The 23,903-nt window shown below is 40.0% G+C and overlaps 1 protein-coding gene across 7 annotated transcripts in view; it reads left to right on the top strand.

Annotated features, from left to right (window-relative positions):
- KLHL2 (kelch like family member 2) overlaps positions 1–23,903 on the top strand; it is a 66,575-nt gene that overhangs the window by 17,666 nt on the left and 25,006 nt on the right. For 6 of the 7 annotated variants that reach the window (XM_063310803.1, XM_063310805.1, XM_063310804.1 and 3 more), the window contains 3 exons: positions 4,502–4,608; positions 6,826–6,947; positions 20,325–20,487. In XM_063310803.1, coding sequence (XP_063166873.1) covers positions 4,502–4,608; positions 6,826–6,947; positions 20,325–20,487 — 392 coding nt within the window. Of the gene's footprint in view, positions 1–4,501; positions 4,609–6,825; positions 6,948–7,246; positions 7,365–20,324; positions 20,488–23,903 lie in introns of those variants that run through there. The other variant, XM_063310808.1, reaches the window with a different exon arrangement.

Raw genomic sequence — 23,903 nt, 5'->3', positions numbered from 1 at the left:
TCCACAGAACTGTCCGGTATCATGAAAACCCTCATGAGGCTACAGATGCGCAGTCTGACTCGGACGAATCTGGGTCCAGCGAGGCACCAGGAGAGGTGATGGCTCCTGTAGAAGCAACAGGTGAACTCATTGTTTTGGATGACATCGACGATTCGCAACCGGGGCTGTCATGGAAATATTGAGTGCCGATTACTCCGGAGGGAGAATCCACAAAGATTTCAAAAAGTGGACTGCATGAGGAACAGGTGAGAGATGACTCACCCTCCCCTCAGAGACTGAGGGTAATAGAAGCTAAAATGGAATCCTTAGAGTGTCTGATGAAGAACATATCCACGTCCTTAGAGAAATCAGGGAAGCAAGAGGGTAGTACTTATCAGCAAACCTCTCCCATTTCCCTGGTGAGTCCGTCAGCAGATCGGGAACGGAGACACGAGAGGGATGGGTTCCCACCCCACAGGAGTAGACCATCAGTAATTTGGGGGGACACCTCACATGGCAGCTCAGGATTCAGTATGCCAAGAGGGGGAATCAGAGAATTTTCAATAAAATTTAATGGGACCCCACCAAGTTGTCATTTTTCCTAACCAATATGAGAAGCTATATGAAGGAATTTGGGGTGTATTTCCCCAATAATGAGTCCAGAATTAATGTGGTAGCCACCAAGCTCAAGGATAGGGCTGCTGATTGGTATATCCAGCTGAATGATGCTGATTGCCCTGCTTTATATACTTTTGAAGATTTTCTTTGGGCTTTAAAAATGCATTTTGAAGATCCACTGGCTAAAGAACGGGCTAAAAAGGCTTTAAGGGAGCTTTCCCAAGGACAGATGTCTGTTGCTGATTATGCTATGGAACTTTGGCTGGTAAAATTACTGACTGGTCAGAGTCTACCCTGATTGATTATTTTAAAGAGGGTCTTCAAAGAGACATTTTATGGTGGGCGTTAGGCAGAGATGATCCTAGCGCCCTATACAAGTGGATTTGCTTAGCCGGGAAAGCTGAAAATGCCAGATACACCTTCCAACAAACACGTAAGCCAGAGAAAACTTTGATATGTGTGAAAAGTACCCGAAGCAAATTTACAACAGCAAAGTGATTGTCCAAATTGTGGGAGAAGGAGACAGAGCGCTGCTACTCCAAAGGACTGTGTTTACATTGTAGTAAAGAAGGACATAGAGCTTGTGAGTGCTCAAAACCCAAATCCGATCCTAAGCACGGAAAGAAGTCTACCAAGTCACTGCCTGTGATGCATATTCCCAGCTTTGTCTGTGATTCTGCATACTATTCATCATTAAATTGGATTTCCATAGAACTCTATGTGAATCTGGTTGTTGATTTGAATAGGCAGTCATTACTCTAATTATTCCTGAACTAGAGCATTGGATGAATATCTTGGAGTGCTTTGTTCTTGAATCTAGTTAATTGTACATATGATTTCTGTTATTTTTCTTCCTTGCTTCTCCATCTGGAAAATGACAATGTCTCCAGTTAACATGTGCAACAGCATGTTTCTGTAATCCTAGTCCTATAGGAATGTGGGATTCCTATGTTACATGGAACCTTCCAAAACATGCTATCATAACGTTTTATTTCTTTTCATTTGGTTGCCTTAGCCTTTGAATTAAACTAGGTTGAACTAAAACCAGAGCTTATGGAAAATTTAATTGCTGTTATACGCGAGGACATGTTTTTGTGTGCCTTAGTTTTTACTGATATGTATTGAAGCAGTTTTCTTAGAAAATAGGAAAACAGCAATCTGTAGGATTTTGATTTTATCTATATATTTCCCTGTTCTTCTGACGAAAAGAACCAAAAACCTACATTGATCAAAGTTATAAGGCCTACCTCTACAAAACTATTTATAATACAGTAATGAGATATTCTTTTCTGGAGCTGTGTTATTTGTCCATTATAATGAACCCTGTATCCATTATGCTTTACGATTAGAGATGTGACCAAACTAAATCTCAGCTGTTTGCTGTTTATAATCTATTTTGGATTATTATTCAGTATAACAAGATACCAAGTCATCTTGTCTGCCTCCTGAAGAATCTGTATAATGACCAAGTAGCAACAGTAAGAACAGACCATGGAACAACAGACTGGTTTAAGATTGGGAAAGGAGTACGGCAGGGCTGTATACTCTCACACTACCTATTCAACTTGTACACAGAACACATCATGCAACATGCTGGGCTTGAGGAACCCAGGGCTGGAGTTAAAATCGCTGGAAGAAACATTAACAATCTCAGATATGCAGATGATACCACTTTGATGGCTGAAAGCAAAGAGGAACTGAGGAGCCTTATGATGAAGGTGAAAGAAGAAAGTGCAAAAGCTGGCTTGCAGCTAAACCTCAAAAAAACCAAGATTATGGCAACCAGCTTGATTGACAACTGGCAAATAGAGGGAGAAAATGTAGAGGCAGTAACAGACTTTGTATTTCTAGGTGCGAAGATTACTGCAGATGCTGACTGCAGTCAGGAAATCAGAAGACACTTAATCCTTGGGAGAAGAGCAATGACAAATCTCGATAAAATAGTTAAGAGCAGAGACATCATACTGACAACAAAGGTCTGCATAGTTAAAGCAATGGTGTTCCCTGTAGTAACATATGGCTGCGAGAGCTGGACCATAAGGAAGGCTGAGCGAAGGAAGATCGATGCTTTTGAACTGTGGTGTTGGAGGAAAATTCTGAGAGTGCCTTGGACTGCAAGAAGGTCAAACCAGTCCATCCTCCAGGAAATAAAGCCAGACTGGTCACTTAAGGGAATGATATTGAAGGCAAAACTGAAATACTTTGGCCACATAATGAGAAGACAGGGCACCCTGGAGAAGATGCTGATGCTAGGGAGAGTGGGAGGCAAAAGGAAGAGGGGCCGACCAAGGGCAAGATGGATAGATGATATTCTAGAAGTGACGGACTTGTCCCTGGGGGAGCTGGGGGTGTTGACGACTGACAGGAAGCTCTGGCGTGGGCTGGTCCATGAAGTCACAAAGAGTCGGAAGCGACTAAACGAATAAACAACAACATAACAAGATTTAATCATGATATCAATAATTCCTTGAAACAACTTCCCTAATGAACATGATTAGGAAGCCTAGCAAAATGATATCACAACCTAATATTTTGCTGTAGACTGAACATGAAAATTGGGCTTCTTCAATATGGTCCTAGTACTATATTGGTTCCAGAATAAGCCTATATTATCAAGGAGTAAGAGCTATCTATGAAGTTGTACTGCAAATCTCTTTTTTTGAATACTGTAAGCCTATTTGTTTATGAAATGAAAAATTCTGCTATTACTAGCATGACAAAGTGGAGGAAGCTGTACCCTTCATATAGTATTGAACTACAACTTCCATGTGGCCAGTTGTTACAGATACTGGAAGTCATAATTCAAGTTCCCCATCCTGGAATTAGAGAACAAACTCTACTTAATTGCTGAAAAACTTAGTTGTTTTTGTTCTTACATTTTTATTATACTTTTGTGATATAAGTAAGCTTGTTAGGATAAATTGGTATGTGTGGGAGGGAATTGTGTATGGCAGCAGGATGTCAGGCCCAGCCCAAGAAGAATGACGAGTCAGTGCATTTAAACTCCAGTTCTTTATTGCTCTCACCGTACAGACAGAATCTTGCCAGACTAAAGCTGCCATAACTAACCTAAGGGGAAATAACCAGGGAGACTCTAGGGCAGGGCCACCCTGAACTTCACTTTCCCACCAATGCTGTCCAGACTGTGAGTCCTCTTATCTCCTTGGAATGCACTCCTTCCTTCCTGAGAATCTGTGGCAGCACAGAAATCCACCACATCGGGGTTCTCAAGCTTTCTGCTACCCTTGATACTGATAAACAAATTTATGTGACCCCTCCTATGAGTAAAAGTAATGATTTTCATTGGGGATAAGACTGGGCAAGAAATAAACCTCTCACTTTTAATTGTTAAATTTTAATCTATCACAGGAGTTCTTAAATTTGGTGGGCTTGCACAGACAAAGTGGGATCCAAAGCCTGGAGTGACTTTTGACAGCATTTGCAAGCCTGATCAGGTTTTTAAAAAATTGCAGGCCCCTTTCTTAATAAAACAGATAGGCTGAATAGCACTACTAGTAAGGAGAATGATAAGAACCTGAATATTGGTTATCAGCTGCTTATTTTATTAAACTTGTTGGATATGAACATGCAATATTTATAGGCACAGTGCTTCCCAAGCTTTTTCCTTCATTACCCAAAACCGTTTTATCAGAAAGACCTTTTTACCCAATGTAAGTAAAACACTTCAAGTCAATTTAAATGTCCATATTGTGATTGGCTAATGGGTTCATGTGTCATTACCCAAGGAACAACCACTTTTACCCAATTTTGGATAACTTACCCAGGTTTGGGAAGCAGTGCTTTACCAGAACTTGCTGTTGCTGCACAACAGCCTATAACAAACTGGGCAATGATTATCCTTTCTGTGGTATAAGATTATTTCTGTTCTGTCTCTTCTTAATAGTCAAAACTTACTATGTGATGTGACAATAGTAGCTGAAGACATGGAAATTGCAGCTCATCGAGTTGTATTAGCAGCTTGCAGTCCATATTTCCATGCCATGTTTACAGGTACCTGTTTTTTTCTTCTTGTCTCTTGCAGTTGAGCTATCTCACAGTCCATTTTGAAAGGCATAAGCTTGATGGGGATTTCCTTGAGACATTACTGTGCTGTATATAAATATGCACAGTGGACTTAAATGCTTTAATAAATAAACTTTGGTGTTGAAACTGATTCCTAGAAGCAGAAGCTGCACCTTGGAGACTATATGTTTATTCTTGCTAGTAATCCTTGGTGTGACCATTATTTAGTAAAATATGCTGCTGAACTAGAAAGTTGAAAGACTGCAGTGGAGAAAATACATGGAAGAGGGGAGACAGATTGAGTAACTATTAATACATGGAAGTTGAAAAAATTAGCATGGATTGAGGATGACAGCTTTATATCATTGTTGGAGGGCATATTTTAGTGCTTTTTTGGCCCAACTTCAGATGATTGGAATATGCATTTTGCCATAAATGCCAAATTGGATTTATGACTGTTCATGCTCTGCACCAGCTGTGCTTTGTATTCAGTATAGGTATGTAAATTGGTTTGCAAATGATCATTAAATTAGTTGGTTTGATCACCTTCAGTGTATTTGAAGAAACATTCTTCATTCATTTGCTGAGTATTAATAGCATCTCCTGAGCCAAGTGCCTCTTTTTAAAAAAAACAATTATTCTATTTCAAATAGTAATTATTTTTGGCTGCAGCATTTCCTAAAAGATAAATATTTAGGTAAAATTAAAATGTTAGATTGTCTTTATTTGTTAAGGATTGGTTGGTAATTTATGCTTTTCTGAAATGTGTATAAATAAAAGTAATTGAGTGTTATGACAGGTGTTTAGTGTAGCTGAATAACTCTCTGCTTCCCTTTGAACCCTCATAGTAGCTTCTAAATGTATATACAGTACATTAAAAAATATAATAAAAATAGTTTAAAAGCAAATGAATATATCAATTAAAACAGCAGCAAAAGAGAAGGATAAAACTGCATCAGTACCACAAAAGTTTTATGTTCTGTCAGTTCCACCTTTCATTGTCATTAGATGAGATGCTCTGATATCATAGTAGGCTTGCAAGCAGAGTGTTGGCATCTGTCTCACACGGAGAGAGGTGGAAGTTAATGCTCTGCTGAGAAAAAATCTCAGAAAAAATGTGAGATATCAGATCTGGTTAGTTTGGGAATCAGCCAGATGTTGATGTTATAGAGAAGGGTTTGTTTTCTCGTAATAACCATCACTTGCTTGTAGTTCAAGCTGCTATTCTAACATGGTGGATATAAAAACCATTGTAGGCATTTTCCTTTGTTAACCAGTAGATATTGGATATGCATCAGAAAAGCTACTTAGATCTGAAATCTGTTTTGAATTCTCTTTTGTAAACATCCATTCTGGCACTACAGATAGTCCTATTCCAGACTCCACAAGTTGATAAGGTGTCTTCTTACATCTGCATAGAGATGAAATTGTTTTATACCACAATAAATCAAAATGCTGCTAATATTAATCCTCTTGATTAATTCTTGCAATTTCTGAAACTTTTTTAAAAATCACTTTACATATAAATTGAATTGATCAAATTGGTGTACATTCCAGCATTTATTAAAATTCTATTTTTTTATATACAGTTATCATATAAGTCCAATTCACTGTGTAAGCTTCCAGCAATCAAATTATAAGCAACAGTGAAACTTTCCTGCATCCACTCTTTCAAAATATTTATATAATCTGAACAGGAGGTAAAAGTGAGCTTGATTATTGCTCTTTAATTCCAGATTTATTCAGTATTTCAAGATTGTTTGGAAGTGGATCTGTCTTGTGAAATATCTGTGTAGAACACTGCTTGAGAATCAGCTTATTTCTCTTCCCTAAGAACAGAGATCAGCATCTTTTTTGGTCCCTGGTGCCTTTGAATTGTGGTTGTACAATTTTCCGTTACAAAGTTGGAAAATTACAAAATATTGTCCAAGATGTCAAAATGCTGCAAGGCTTTCAGTATTCTCTTGGTGATGCCAAGATCACAGTTTTGCAAGATTTTAGCAATATTGGAGGCTCTAGGAGTACCACTTGGCTGGACTGGGTGGGGATCTAGTGGGCACTTTGGCACCCATGGGTGCTATATTTCCATTCTCTGTATTAAATACCATGGAGTTACTTTTTTTTTTCTCCCTGATAAGATCATCTGTGATAACTTGCAGCATGTTTATTCCACTTGCCAATGTCTGAATTAAATCTGGTTTGCAGGTGAAATGAGTGAAAGTCAAGCAAAGAAAGTTCGAATAAAGGAAGTTGATGGTTGGACCCTTAAGATGCTCATTGAATATGTTTACACAGGGGAAATCAGGGTTACAGAAGAAAATGTTCAGGTGAGTGGGATGATTATATTGGTTTGTTGTATAACACTCGACACAGTGGGACATACCTGCTCTCTGTCTATCTGGTGAGAGTAATGACATTTATATTTTAGCATATGACTGAAAAAATTGTGCATCTTTTAACAATATTTCTGTGATCTTTTTGCACTATTGTAGCATAAAACAATCAATGAGCATCTTGAAGATGCTTGCACTTTAAAAAGACCTTCTGAGTTACAGCCCTTGACAAGCTGTAATCGTATCAAGCAAATGGAACAGAAAGTCCTGGAAAAGCTAAACAAATCCATTGTTTGAAGAATTCACATTAATGGATCTTCATTTGAGACTAAATCACTGCCTATACCTACTATGACAAAACTTCCTAGTACAAAAGTGAAAACATTTGACATTGTAGTATCTAAGTAAAAGGTACATTAATCTGCATATTTGTGCATCCTTTGTGAAACCAGAATTTTTTTTAATGCTGTGCTTGCTCTTTCTTTTCATTTAGCATTGAGCCCCAAAGGTATAAATTTAATTGACTGTAGAACAGTATGTCCTTAATCATGAGTCCTTTGACCACAATTTCTGTTTTGCCATAGGAAACACTTAAGTTGTTAGGCAGATTGTCATTTTATAGCTTAAAGAATGTGATGGGTACAACTGCGTTGGTTGAGCAGCCAATTGGGATGAAGATCATATTTGAAGTAATAGTTAATCCTTTTAGGAGTTGTCAGGAATTAAGAAAAGGGAGTGTAGTCTATGACCAGGGTGCATAACTATTTCTAGAGTAAGGGCCTTTGAAAGCTATCTGCTACACTTGAAACACTGGTGGGTGGGAACTGGCAAAAACAAAATGTAATTTATTTACATTTGAAGTTAATTGTATGATTACTCTCCAATTACATATTTAATAATTTCCCATTTTTATCACATTAAAAGCTATTTGTTAACTCTTGGAAGCCACACCCACAGAGTGTATTGTCTTCTGCTGCCTTTGTGAGAACTGTCAATATATGTACCTCAGTAAAGGAAATGAATGTCTGGATCTTTAAGAAACTCACTGAATATGTTTATACCAGGGAAATTATAGTTACAGAGAAAAATGGACAAGTGAGTGGGAGAACTCAAGTAAAATTTTAAAGAATGCCATATTATGTAGCAACAGTTTAGAATGAAATGATACCAAGACCTTCACAACAAAATCCATGCAGGAAAGAGTTAATTGCTGATCAAATAAAATAGTATAGAAGGAATAATATATTGCAAAACAATAATATTTATACAGGTTACCACCACTTTATAAATCAAAAGTACAAGTTCTATATGCATATTGGGCTAAATTATAAGGGAGAAAACCTTATGACAGCTTTTTAATACTGTTCCATGTGGAGGGGGTCACAAAGAGCGTAGTAATTCTGTCTTAACTTTTTGTCGTATGCTTTTATGACAACAGATGCCAAATACAAGATCTGAAATAATAAACTTTTCAGAACAAGATTTTTTTCACATTTCCTTAAAACTTTGATCACTCTGCATGTGTATTCTATACTGTGCTTCTGGTAGTTCTAGAACTTGTCAGCAATCTCAGATCCCAAGTGCTGTTGTGGGCTGGTTTAAGTGTTTTTTTTTTTTTGCACTGAAGATGTTGCCTAATCTGGCAATGAAACGTCTGCAAGAAAACAACAAGGCTCAGAGAGCATCAAGGACTCCACGGGTTAAGTGTCCTTGAACAAAAGTTGTCAGTGAAGTTGAAATATTGCAAGGCTTTAATGATTGTTGGAATGCTTTTATTTTATATTAGTTGAGGTAAGTAGGTGTTATTTGGAATGCCAATAGACACCATGTAGACAGTTCCTGCTGTAGGAGTTTTCTGAGGTTTGATATTTTCCTCAAAACTAAATATGACAAAAAAGAAGCAATATCCTTCTCTTCCTCTCCTAATTCATTGTTTTCGTCCTTTAGTAAAATAGTAAGTAGCTGCTGTATAATCAAAACTATTTGTTTAGTACAGTATTGGTTGCAGAGGGAACTTTGCTAGCAGCTGACGCCACACCCCACCCTCCTTTTCCCTGGCTAATTGAAGGTGTCAGGGATCAAACTTTGCATACAAAACATATGCTAAATCAGTGCACTATGGCTCCTTTATGTTCACCATGATTAATTGTTGCATAATTATATCAACAAAATGCAGTTATAACAAAAATGGATCTTAAAATTATACTGCAGATCTGCTTTGTTACCAGATACTTACTATTAAAAATTGCTGTGAACTGTGACTTCTTCTGTAGCCCCACTTCATATTTCCAAGTAAGAAATATGACTGGTATTTTATTACAGGTGGTTGTTACTTAAAGATCATTCAAACTTGTGATGGTACTGAACAAGTGGTATTTATGACTGGTCCTCAGAGTTCCAGATGTTGCAGCATCCCCATGGTTGCATGATTGCGATTTGTGACCTTCCCAGCTGGCTTCCCACAAGCAAAGTCAATGAGGAAGCTGGCAGAAAGTCGGAAGTCTCAGTCACGTGAGGTCCTTGCTTAACTACAGCAACTGGGATTGTCGGAATTGCCATCACTAAGCTGTGTGGTCATGTGACATTGTGCTTTACGACTGCATCACTTAGCAACAGCATTTCCAGTCCCAATTGCTGTCATTAACTGAGGATACCTGTACTGGTAACCCACACTTCTCAAAATTTGGGGCACTCAAACTTCATGTTCTAAATGTTGGTTGCTGCATTCAAACTCAACTGAAGCACTCAATGTTAGAGCTATACAAAACTTTGAGGAAGGGTACCTCCCAAAGCACTGTCTGTCAAAGTATTAAAACAGTTGCATTTTTAATGCTTCAAGAAACATTGAAGCATCTGTATCAAACAGCAGGCAGGCTGTAACTGTTGCAATGAAAGCAGAATTTCCAGTTGCATGCATGGGCAAGCTCAGCCACTTAGTTTTGGTGGCAGTCCCAGTGGAAGTGTTGCCTGACAAGCAGTGACTTCCTCTGTAGCAGGCGTGAAAGCCTTCCAGAGGATGTGATGTTTTATCACTTCAAGGAGGAGTGCTTCACTTATGATAAGATATTTTTGAGAGGTGTTCTGTTTGAAGGCTTTCAACAGCCCCACTAAAGGCCATTAAGCTACTAGAAAAACCACAGACTGTCAAAACAGAAGCTTTCACTGAATGATGTTGCCACTTACCTACACAAACTCGTAAAATTGTTATTTAAAATTGTTTAATGTATGCTGTTTCAACCTTTTTCTGAACTCTCAGAGTATCAATATAATCTACACAACTTTCTGTTCCATGGTGATCTCCAGATGCATGGAGATGGCAATTATCAGAATTCCAAGTACATTCCTGGAGTTGGAATCCTGGCACTTCTGGAGGGCAGCAGTTTGGAGAAGAATAATTTTACATGCTGCTCCGTTCAACAGATAGATGGTAGCTATATAATCAGTGGAGAAAAGGAAAATAGAACCCAATGTTTTCTTCTGAATTGGCAATGATATCTCATTGCCTTTCCAATTACAAGCATAAAATAGGACCGATCAGTACTGCAAATCTCAGTTCTGGAAGCCCAAGTTTTAGAATGCAACATAAACTGGAATTGTAGACATCCCATAGGAGCATATTACTGGTAATATTTAAGGCAGAGAAGTATTAATGGCATTAAACATCAATACACAAGTCTTGGATAGCTCACAGAATGAAATACCAAATCAATTCCATTCATTCTTTTTCTTGGAACTTTATTTTTATGAAGAGAAATCCCTCATAAACAGAACTAAAAATGAAGGGCTAGGGATATTTCTGTGTTTATACATCTGTGAGGGTAGCAGTTTCCCTACTGTTAGAACTTTTCTTTCTAAGGATTCTCCTGAATAATAATATTTTTTATTATTATTTACTGAGACACTAATTTCTGCCCAGCTTGGAATTCAAAGCGTTCTTTCTTTTGCAAGCCTAAGGATTCTTTCCTGCAACCCACTTAATGTGAGGCAAATACATTCCACTTACTGTTGAAGACACATCCTCACAATGAAGCTTCTGACTAACAGGCAGTGCAACTGTTAAAAAAAGTTGAAGCCAGTCAAAGGTGTTCCAGTCCTGAAAGTAGTGTTTTGCCAGAGAAAATGGAAGAATAATAAACCATGGAACATACAGGAGTAGACTTGAGGTGGTGTGGTTAGGGGAAGATCTGTATTAGGACTGCTACATTCCATCTGGTCCCTGGGTTTGTCCCTGTTCTGCCTTGCTGTTTTGGCTTCAAGGGAGCTAAACAGCTGATCAGCTGGTTGACCTAGAAAGGGCAGAACTCTGAAATGGACTTGGTTGTCACCAGCTTAATGCATGTAACTGAAAATGTAATTGAAAGGATTTTGCTGTTGGGTTTCTGTAGGCTGAGAAGTGGGGAATTCTTTTCCTAGTGGTCACCTGGCTTAGTTCCTGTTCTCACAGAAAGTTATTTTAAGTTCATTTCATCATAGAATATAACCTGGTACCATAGCTTCAGCATACAACCACATTTTCCTCTCTCCTACTCTTTTAGAATCAGTACAAGTAGTCCTCACTTAAGGACCACAGTAGGGACCGGAATTTTGGTCGCTAAACAATGCAGTCATTAAGCGAGGCACCACATGACTGGACTCGATTTTACAACCATTTTTGTGGCAGTCGTAAACCGAGTCACATGGTCGTAAAGCAAATTGCAATGGTCATAAAGCAAATCAATTGTTTCCAGTTGATTTTTCGGGTCAGAAGCCAGCCGGGAAGGTTGCAAATCATGATCACGTGATCGCAGACACTGCAAACAGTCATAAATGCGAGCTGGTAGCCAAGTGCCTAAACTTTGAGGATGGGTCATAAGTAACATTTTTTAGCTTTGTCATATCTCCGAACCATCGGAGACAAACAAACAGTCATTAAGCAAGGACTACCTGTAAAATGATTTCTCCTATTCCAGCTTTTTGACTACACTTACACAGTGACTGCATCTCAGCTGCAGAAATCTGAATATACAGTTGATAGCAGCCAAGAGAAAGAAAAACTGTAACCCTTTGCTTTCACTTAGTGATTGATAAGTCAGCCAGTTGACAGCTCACTAAACATTTTAGAGAATGCTAAGACCTGAGAGCACCCCATTCTTTACTCTGACTCCAAGAATACTTGCACAGGAGCTTCATTTGTGCTGCATACTGTAGATTCAGGTGACTACTATCTTGAGGGAAGCAAGATGAACTTTTTGCTGCCATCTAGTGGTCATTAGGCTGACAGTCCCTTGAAAAAAAAATGTATGGAGTATCTGGACCTTACAAACATCACCTCAACACGCATTCTGTATAGTAACTGTGGCAGCTTTTCCCATGGTAGGTGACATTCAGATTTCAGTCAGTAAAAACCACCATTTACTGTCCTTACAGTATTATGTGAAAAGACTGACTGGAGACCGACTAGAGAGCAGCACAGCATGGCCTGTTCTAGATTCACAGCATGGCCTGTTCTAGATTCAGTACAATTCTGTTCCATTGCCCATACTAACTCTGGGTGGCTCACAATAAAACAAGACAAAGTAAAAAATAATAAAGAGAAAAAGAGAACAAGATGGTGAATCTAGCCAACAAACCCCATACATACAAACTTATTTGACAGCCCTATCACCATACCTCAGCCCAATAGGATAGGAGCCACACAGGTCTCCTGGGGGATGTCATTCCAGAAGGCAGGCACTGCAACAAAGAAGGCATGCTTCCTGGGTCATAATAGATGAAAGAGTAATTGGAGGGACCTGGAGTGTGCCAACCCTATCAGCTCATGCTGGCCAGGCAGACATCACGGGAGATAGGTGGTCCGTCAGATAACCTGGCCCTATGCTATGTAGGGCTTTATAGTTCATAACAAGTATCTTGAATCACACCTGGAAGCATACTGGCAACCAGTGTTGCTTACAAAGCAGGGGTGTCACATGGGCATATTGTGTCATGCCCATCATTGCCTGTGCCACTGCATTTTGGACCAGTTGAAGCTTCCTTGTCGTCTTCAAGGCCTCTGTGGAGAACACATTACAATAATTGAGCTATGAGGTGACTAGGGTATGAATTACTGACCTCAGGGCCAGGAAATGGCATATCAGGTAGAGTTGTGTAAAGGCCCTCCTGACCACAGCTGCCACTTACTTATTAAGCTGGAGTGTGAGTCCAAGAGGATCCCTACATTGTGCACCAACCATGAATGGGGAAGCACAATCCCATCAAAGGCTAAAGATGGAATATTCTGAAATCCAGGTGCCCCTAATATCCACAGCAACTTGGTCTTGGCAGGATTCAGTCAGAGTCAGTTCCTTCCCATCCAGGCCCATACAGCCTCCAAGCACTGAGGCAGAGCCTTGACTCACTTAGCCAGCCTGGAGTCCTAAGATATTGAACCCCAGACTGGTGGATGACTTCATCCAGCGGTTTCATGTAGATGTTAAAAAGTAGGGAAAAAGCATCAAGCCCTATGGCATCCCACAAAGGGAGTCTTAGGGAGTGACCTTCCTGCCACAGCCAACATCAACTAGAACTGTCCCTGAAGGAAGGAAAAGAACTACAGGTAGTCCTCGACCAACAACCATTCGTTCAACCATTCAAAGTTATGACAGTACTGAATGAATGGTGGTTACAACCGGTCCTTGGAGTTCCAGCTGTCCCAGTACCCCTGCAGTCACGTAATTGCGATCTGGGCACTTGGCAACCAGTTCGCACTTATGACCGGTTGCAGCGTCCCGTGATCACGTGATTGCCTTTTGCAACCTTCCATGCTGGCTTCCCCAGAAAGTCAGTGGGGAAGTGGCAGGGAAGGTCACAAGTTGCTGGGATAGTCTCCCCCACTTATGCACCCTCCCCAACCCACACCACACCTCTTGCTCGCTCAGCACCTCTGCGTTCAGGCCAGACCAGCCACTTGTGCACCCCCATTAACCTGACCCATGACTCTTGCACACCGTCATGCACCCTTCCTGACCCACGCCGTGCCTCTCACACACACCCTCGTGCACCCTCCCCAACCTGCACCTCTTGCACACCCTCACACACCCTCCCTGACCTGCATCATGCCTGTCATGTACCCTCAAGCACCCTCTTTGACCCTCCCTCGCACCATCATGCATCCTCCCTCGCACATCCTTGCTGCCTCCCCTGCCGGCCAAGGACTTGCAACTTCCTGCTGGCTTCACCACTGACTTTGGTTGTGGGAAGCTGACAGGAAGTTGTCTTGCCTAATGACCATGGGATTTGGTTAACAATGGCAACCAGGACTGCAGGGATTTATGACCACCTCACTTGGGGATGGAAATTCCGGTCTCAATTGCTGTCATAATTTGAGGACTACCTGTACCAGTGCCCCCAACCTCCAATCTCTAGAGCTAATCCAGAAGGATATCATGGTTGATGCTATCAAAAACTGCTGAGAAATCAAAGAGCACAAGAATGAGTGTACCACCTCCATCCCAGCTCTGCTGCAGGTCATCTACAAGTATGTCTCTGTACTAAATCCCAGCCAGAAACCAGACTGAAATGGGTCTGGATGCATATGAAGAAAATGCTGTGGGGGCAATTCATTTTATGCTGATATAATATCCTTTGGGTTCCGGGATGAGATGGGAGCATGGTAAAGCAGCTACGTGGATGATTCTCAAGTTTCTTTTATGCTTTAGCTTTCCTGATTTACTTTTTCTATGATAAATATTCCAGTTGAATTGTTGAATTAAAATAATATTGAAAGAAAAAAGCAGATAATAATCCTGAGTTTTTTTGAGGAAGATCCTCAAACTTTTTTTTTTTTTCCTAAAGAGTTTCCATGTCTGTAGACGGTGTAGGAAGAGAGCTATGTTAGCATAGTACATGGTGGCAAAAAAATCAGGAAACTGGTAGCTACCTTCCCCCCCACCTCATCCCAGTTTAAATCCTACATCAGCCTAGGCACTCTATGCAATTGAAGAAGTGAACTGTAGCTCACAAAACTTATGCCTTTTAATAAAACTTGTAAATTGGAAAAGATGCTGTCAGACTCCTGATTTTTTGGCTATGTCTATAGACAGCAGCTTATTTCCAAAAAATGCAAATGGAGTTTGGGTCATTACTAAATAGCTTTCTGTATGTATTTTAGATAGAGTTACTATAGGCACTAGGACATTTAATGGCTGTCAGAATTGTTGTTTATTCGTTTAGTCGCTTCCGACTCTTCGTGACTTCATGGACCAGCCCACGCCAGAGCTTCCTGTCGGTCGTCAACACCCCCAGCTCCCCCAGGGACGAGTCCGTCACCTCTAGAATATCATCCATCCATCTTGCCCTTGGTCGACCCCTCTTCCTTTTGCCTTCCACTCTCCCTAGCATCAGCATCTTCTCCAGGGTGTCCTGTCTTCTCATGATGTGGCCAAAGTATTTCAGTTTTGCCTTTAATATCATTCCCTCAAGTGAGCAGTCTGGCTTTATTTCCTGGAGGATGGACTGGTTGGATCTTCTTGCAGTCCAAGGTACTCTCAGAATTTTCCTCCAACACCACAGTTCAAAAGCATCGATCTTCCTTCGCTCAGCCTTCCTTATGGTCCAGCTCTCGCAGCCATATGTTACTACAGGGAACACCATTGCTTTAACTATGCGGGCCTTTGTTGTCAGTGTGATGTCTCTGCTCTTAACTATTTTATCGAGATTTGTCATTGCTCTTCTTCCAAGGATTAAGCGTCTTCTGATTTCCTGACTGCAGTCAGCATCTGCAGTAATCTTTGCACCTAGGAATACAAACTCTTTCACTGCTTCTACATTTTCTCCCTCTATTTGCCAGTTATCAATCAAGCTGGTTGCCATAATCTTGGTTTTTTTGAGGTTTAGCTGCAAGCCAGCTTTTGCACTTTCTTCTTTCACCTTCATCATAAGGCTCCTCAGTTCCTCTTCACTTTCAGCCATCAAAGTGGTATCATCTGCATATCTGAGATTGTTAATGTTTCTTCCAGAGATTTTAACTCCAGCCTTGGATTCCTCAAGGCCAGCTTGTTGCATGATGTGTTCTGCATACAAGTTGAATAGGTAGGGTGAGAGTATACAGCCCTGCCGTACTCCTTTCCCAATCTTAAACCAGTCTGTTGTTCCGTGGTCTGTTCTTACTGTTGCTACTTGGTCATTATACAGATTCTTCAGGAGGCATACAAGATGACTTGGTATCCCCATACCACTAAGAACTTGCCACAATTTGTTATGGTCCACACAGTCAAAGGCTTTAGAATAGTCAATAAAACAGAAATAGATGTTTTTCTGAAACTCCCTGGCTTTTTCCATTATCCAGCGGATATTGGCAATTTGGTCCCGAGTTCCTCTGCCTTTTCTAAACCCAGCTTGTACATCTGGCAATTCTCGCTCCATGAACTGCTGAAGTCTACCTTGCAGGATCTTGAGCATTACCTTACTGGCATGTGAAATGAGTGCCACTGTTCGATAGTTTGAACATTCTTTAGTGTTTCCCTTTTTTGGTATGGGGATATAAGTTGATTTTTTCCAGTCTGATGGCCATTCTTGTGTTTTCCAAATTTGCTGGCATATAGCATGCATTACCTTGACAGCATCATCTTGCAAGATTTTGAACAGTTCAGCTGGGATGCCGTCGTCTCCTGTTGCCTTGTTATTAGCAATGCTTCTTAAGGCCCACTCAACCTCACTCTTCAGGATGTCTGGCTCTAGCTCACCGACCACACCGTCAAAGCTATCCCCGATATTGTTATCCTTCCTATACAGGTTTTCTGTATATTCTTGCCACCTTTTCTTGATCTCTTCTTCTTCTGTTAGGTCCTTGCCATCTTTGTTTTTGATCATACCCATTTTTGCCTGGAATTTACCTCCAATGTTTCTAATTTTCTGGAAGAGGTCTCTTGTCCTTCCTATTCTATTGTCTTCTTCCACTTCCGCGCATTGCTTGTTTAAAAATAATTCCTTATCTCTTCTGGCTAACCTCTGGAATTTTGCATTTAATTGGGCATATCTCCCCCTATCACTGTTGCCTTTTGCTTTCCTTCTTTCTTGGGCTACTTCTAGTGTCTCAGCAGACAGCCATTTTGCCTTCTTGGTTTTCTCTTTCTTTGGGATGTATTTTGTTGCCGCCTCCTGAACAATGCTGCCAACTTCTGTCCATAATTCTTCTGGGACCCTATCTACTAAGTCCAGTCCCTTAAATCGATTCCTCACCTCCACTGCATATTCCTTAGGAATATTAGTGAGCTCATATCTAGCTGATCTGTGGGTCTTCCCTAATCTCTTTAGTCTGATCCTAAATTGTGCAAGAAGAAGTTCGTGATCTGAACTACAGTCAGCTCCAGGCCTTGTTTTTACCGACTGTACAGATGTCCGCCACCTTTGGCTGCAAAGGATGTAATCAATCTGATTTCGGTGTTGTCCATCTGGTGAAGTCCATGTATAAAGCCGTCTCTTAGGTTGTTGGAAGAGAGTGTTTGTTATGCAGAGTGAATTGTCTTGGCAAAATTCTATCAGCCTGTGTCCTGCTTCGTTTTGTTCTCCCAGGCCATACTTACCTGTAATTCGAGGTGTCATTTGACTGCCCACCTTAGCATTCCAGTCTCCTGTGATGAAAATAACATCTCTTTGAGGCGTGTTGTCCAGTAGGTGCTGCAGATCCTCATAGAACTGCTCTACTTCAGCTTCTTCAGCATTTGTGGTTGGGGCGTATATTTGGATCACTGTGATGTTAGATGGCTTGCCCTGAATTCGAATTGAGATCATTCTATCGTTTTTTGGGTTGTATCCAAGCACTGCTTTAGCCACTTTACTATTAATTATGAAGGCTACTCCATTTCTTCTGTGGTCCTCTTGTCCGCAGTAGTAGATCTGGTGGTCATTTGATGTGAAGTGGCCCATTCCAGTCCATTTCAGTTCACTGACGCCCAGAATGTCTATCTTTAATCTTGACATCTCACCAATAACCACATCCAATTTGCCCTGGCTCATAGATCTTACATTCCAGGTTCCAATGGTGTGTTGATCCTTAGAACATCGGATTCGCCGTTCACCACCAGCACCGTCGGCCGCTAGCCGTCCTTTCGGCTTTGAGCTAGCTGCGTCATCACGTCTGGGGCTAGTTGAGCTCATCCTCTGTTCCTCCCCAGTAGCATTTTGACCATCTTCCGACCTGGGGGTCTCATCTTCCGATGGTATACCGACATATCTCTGGTTGTACTGATCCATTTAGTTTTCACGGCAAGAATACTGAGGTGGGTTGCCATTACCTTCCTCAGGCTGTCAGAATACAGACATAATATTGAACCTCCCTTGTGTAAATATTTGGAAGTGATACAGTGCTGCTGAACAATATGAGCATTTTAAACAAGTCTGCCTACTACATCTCTAAATTGTATTTGAATGTCAAATTATTACTTCAGTTAATAATTGAAATTTCATGTTTTAGTAAATCTTATGCTTTCAGCAAATTGTTTCTAAAATCATTTACATCTGAAACAAATGAATGTTAATAGCCTTTTGGCATGAAATGTAAAGTATTAGCTTCTGCTTTATGCTACAGATGTCAATCTGTATTTTTAGCTTTCTCCAGTACCACCCACCCACCATTACAGCTGTTTATCTTGACTCATATGTTCTTGAAAAACAAATAGTGTAATCAAAAGTATTTCTGCTAGAGGCATCTTTGCAGCTCTGTATCAGTTCAGTGAACATATGGAAATCTGAAAGATTCCTTTTTAATCTAGCTGTCATGAGTACTGATGGTGAGCAGGAGGGGGCCCCTGTCCAGGGGGGAAAACGCATGCGTAGTACCGAGGAGTTAAGCAGCCATTCAAACAGACACACAACAGACCCGCCTTGACTTTTGGGGTTTATCTGTCTGGGTTTTCCCACACTTCTTCAGTTTGTTAGGATTTTCTGGCTTTTGTAGCAGTAATAAACACTAGAGACCTATTCCTTGTCTCAGCGTGATTCCTGACTGTTAGGACACTAGCATTGTCTAGGGAAGAGTGAAGTAGAATCCTGATTTAGTAACTAGCTCAAGTTCTCTCAGTTGTGTTTATGTTAAAATTAGCAATCTCTGTTGTTACATTCAAGTTTCAAATGCAATATAGAAATATTTGTGACAGTACAAAGCCATAAAGAGTTCAATACAAGGTGAAAACTTTTCTTTAGGCTATTTTAAGCTGATGCAAGCAAATAACAGTATTCCATTATTATGAAGGCCCTACATGTGATGCTGTGCCATATTAATCTTTCATAAATCTGCTAGGACCTGTGATCCTGTAGTTGTCAGCCCCTTAGATAAATGTTGTATACTGAATTTAACAGTTGAATCCAAATATAGTAATAAACAGTAGTAATAAGAGGCTGTCAGTGATAGTACTGGGTATCATGCCATAAAATGTTGTTAGAATAGTATTGAACAAAAGTAAATTACATTTGATAGCTGCTAGTTTTAAGGGGAACAGATTGCTAAATTTGATATCTGCTTGCTTTTTTCATCTATTACAGTAGCTACCCACGAATCAAAATGAATTTGAAATTGTGAATATTGGAGGGAAAACCAAAGATATAATAAACTGCCAATTTATCAGACTGTAGTGAAGATTACAAGGACTTTCCTTTTAAAATTCTAGTTGCTACATTTCTATTCTATTCTGTTCTGTTCTGTTCTATTCTACTTTACACTACCCTATTCACATTTCTGCCAATACATTTTGTTAGCTAATCCTACCTGTCTGAAAGATGTTTGATAGTCCAGAGCATAGTATATCTGAACTGGTTTCTCAGGTAGTAATGTGCATTCCTGGGAAAACCATTGCAGTTTTTGCAAGCACTACAAAATGAATTATTCCAGACAAGGTAAGATTTGGAACTATAACTTGAATGTGACTTCTAACTCCTAACCTTGTTTGATAAGTTTTAAGTATGGTATACTAGCAACTTCCTAGACTGATTCCCTACTCACTGGAATTAAGAAATGATAGCAGAGCAAAGCATATGTGCATGGATATCATGTATATCTTGATCTATTGAGCCAAGATTCATTTGTCAAAATACAGCCTACAACTTTAAATAGACAGCCTTGTTACTGCTGCCCTGTTCTGTCAATTCTTGACTACTATCCAAGATTCTAAAGCTAACAAAACAGAGTTAAGGTAGGAGCATAGTATAAATTTGCCTATTAGTTATAAAATTACTTAACCCAAATTCAGACTTTCTTAGACTTAGAAATACCTTTTAAAATCAGTAAATGATTTAAAATGCAGACCCCTATCAGTTATTGACTCTCTCCCAAACTAAACTAGTGCACTAGTGTGAAGTGGATGTTTTTTTTCCCTTTCTTGCTGGTGACACTGACTCCTCTAGTTTTGGTTATTGTAGGTACTACTCCCAGCGGCTAGTTTGTTGCAACTGCAGGATGTAAAGAAAAGTTGCTGTGATTTTCTGGAAACTCAGCTTCATCCTGTCAACTGTTTGGGCATTCGGGCATTTGCTGATATGCATGCATGCACAGAACTCCTGAACAAGGCCAACACATATGCAGGCAAGTGAAACATCAATTCTAAAAATAATCGTGATGATTGTGGTATTATTTTTAACATTGGAGAAGCCTTTTCATATTGCTTACATGAAAGAGAATGTAAACTACAATGGATAAATTAAAGTTGTAGGAAAAACAAACTAAAATTGCTTGATGATTTGATATTAGCAAAGCAGCCAAGAGGCCAAATATATTTCAAAACCTAATTTTCAAGATTAAAATAGACCTTTAAATTTGTGCATACCAGTATTAAATCTTTGAAAACTGGCACTTTTCCCCCTTCTCAAAATATTTGTTGTTTATTCGTTTAGTCGCTTCCGACTCTTCGTGACTTCATGGACCAGCCCACGCCAGAGCTTCCTGTCGGTCATCAACGCCCCCAGCTCCCCCAGGGACGAGTCCGTCACCTCTAGAATATCATCCATCCACCTTGCCCTTGGTCAGCCCCTCTTCCTTTTGCCTTCCACTCTCCCTAGCATCAGCATCTTCTCCAGGGTGTCCTGTCTTCTCATGATGTGGCCAAAGTATTTCAGTTTTGCCTCTAATATTCCCTCAAGTGAGCAGTCTGGCTTTATTTCCTGGGGTATGGACTGGTTTGATCTTCTTGCAGTCCAAGGCACTCTCAGAATTTTCCTCCAACACCACAGTTCAAAAGCATCGATCTTCCTTCGCTCAGCCTTCCTTATGGTCCAGCTCTCGCAGCCATATGTTACTATAGGGAACACCATTGCTTTAACTATGCGGACCTTTGTTGTCAGTGTGATGTCTCTGCTCTTAACTATTTTATCGAGATTTGTCATTGCTCTTCTCCCAAGGATTAAGCGTCTTCTGATTTCCTGACTGCAGTCAGCATCTGCAGTAATCTTCACACCTAGAAATACGAAGTCTTTCACTGCTTCTACATTTTCTCCCTCTATTTGCCAGTTATCAATCAAGCTGGTTGCCATAATCTTCGTTTTTTTGAGGTTTAGCTGCAAGCCAGCTTTTGCACTTTCTTCTTTCACCTTCATCATAAGGCTCCTCAGTTCCTCTTTGCTTTCAGCCATCAAAGTGGTATCATCTGCATATCTGAGATTGTTAATGTTTCTTCCAGCAATTTTAACTCCAGCCTTGGGTTCCTCAAGCCCAGCATGTCGCATGATGTCGCATGATGTGTTCTGCGTACAAGTTGAATAGGTAGGGTGAGAGTATACCGCCCTGCCGTACTCCTTTCCCAATCTTAAACCAGTCCGTTGTTCCATGGTCTGCTACTTGGTCGTTATACAGATTCTTCAGGCGGCAGACAAGATGACTTGGTATCCCCATACCACTAAGAACTTGCCACAATTTGCTATGGTCCACACAGTCAAAGGCTTTAGAATAGTCAACAAGAGTCAATAGATGTTTTTCTGAAACTCACTGGCCTTTTCCATTATCTAGCAGATATTGGCAATTTGGTCCCTAGTTCCTCTGCCTTTTCTAAACCCAGCTTGTACATCTGGCAATTCTCGCTCCATGAATTGCTGAAGTCTCCCTTGCAGGATCTTGAGCATTACCTTACTGGCATGTGAAATGAGTGCCACTGTTCGATAGTTTGAACATTCTTTAGTGTTTCCCTTTTTTGGTATGGGGATATAAGTTGATTTTTTCCAGTCTGATGGCCATTCTTGTGTTTTCCAAATTTGCTGGCATATAGCATGCATTACCTTGACAAAATATTATTAATGTAGTAATTCAATCGATAGGATTCAATTTGCCATAATAAAGTAGGAATTATGGTTAATGTGGCAATTCAATAGATAGTAATTCAGTTTCCCAGAATACTGTAGCTATAATAGCGATAAAAAGGCAAATACAGTTAGAATTTTATCTGGCTAGCTACCATTTTTGGGAAATGCTCTCATTGTACTTTCAAAGGCTTGTGTGAAGAGAATTTTTCCCCTTGTGTTAACCTTGTGTGTGCATGTATGCTAGCATCTACTTTATGGAAAGTAATTTTAATGCACTTCATTTCATATATTAATTTTGCAGATAAAAAATAGTTCAGACATACTTCACATAGTAATAATATTTCCAGTTATGGATTGGGTATCTGTGTCTTTCCTTTGAGAAAATATTGCATAACAATTCCAGTCAGTATTTTAGGGTCAAGAGTTTAAAAATGTGACTAGGCCAATTGTGTTCTCTCTTAATGTAGGGTTTCACTACCCTTCTATACAACTGGGGCACATAAGTGATCTTTGGGGCAAGCCTCTAGTTCTGCAGCAATGGGTGGTTGCAGTGGCCCAGATCACGCAACACAGCCAGAATGTTGGGAGTGTGTTGTGGGCTAGTACCCACACAATCACCTGTCTTCATGGTGTCTATTTCCTTGAACTAGAAGATGCAAGAAAGAATGATAATTAGCAACATTCCCTTCCTGGTGCTTTTCCCCACATGGAATTCAGCTTTTCTCCTAACAGTCAGCATACTCCATTCTTCCTTCTTAGAATGTGTTTGTCCTCAGATATTTTGATCTAAATCCCAGGCTTCCACTGTGTCTCCTGCTGTTCCTTCCAACATACATGCAAGCACTACCATTTTGGCTATATACTTATTAGCACATATGCCCAAATACCAGAGTTAGAAGGAATTGTAGAATTCTTTTCCACTGGATATCTGCCAAGCTCCTTCCCTTTCTGTGTTTAGACAGTGATTTGAAACTTTGTATATCAACTAGCAACCAATATAGTGGTGCTTATAAGTTTGTGAACCCTTTTGAATTTTCAATATTTTTGCATAAATATGATCTCAAACATGAGCTGTTCTCCACACAAGTCCTGAAACTTGTTCATTTATTTATTGAGGAAATTGATCCAAAGCTTTTAAGCACTACTGAGTGTGATCAGCTTTTTTTTGTTTTGTTTTTACATATTTGGAAGATCTGTTTTTAAATGGATTGGTTTATTTTGCTGTCTCATGTTCTAATTTGCCTTATTTATTTTATTTATGTATATGATTTTATAGCTGTCCACCTCATACAAGTGACTCTGGCAGCATACAAAATTCAGACAAACAAAACCACCAAACATAATCCCCCCAGTGCCCAAGGATAAACTGTTAACCCCATTTACCATCAATAATAGCAGAGCTCATCTATCATATTTGCTAATGTTTGTGTACGCTGATGATGTATGAGTGCTTTGTAACCTGCTTCAAATATATTCAAGAAAAAAAGTATACACAGAGTGTCCTAAACTCTTAGTGCAGTTCTAAGTTCTGCACTAAGACTTTGGGACATCCTGTATATGAAATACTATTTATCCAGTCAGTGCCATGATTTCAGTTTTTGAATCTTAATATGTATTATGTGCTTCCGAACAAAGAGAGAGAGAGAGAATTTCTATCACCACTCATCTCTCCCGAAAAGGGGACTCAGTCTTATTTTCTACATGCAGTGG

This window comes from Candoia aspera, chromosome 8, assembly GCF_035149785.1.
Source record: "Candoia aspera isolate rCanAsp1 chromosome 8, rCanAsp1.hap2, whole genome shotgun sequence".
In the NCBI taxonomy this organism is placed as follows: domain Eukaryota; kingdom Metazoa; phylum Chordata; class Lepidosauria; order Squamata; family Boidae; genus Candoia; species Candoia aspera.
This window is presented reverse-complemented; position numbering and strand designations above follow the sequence as displayed.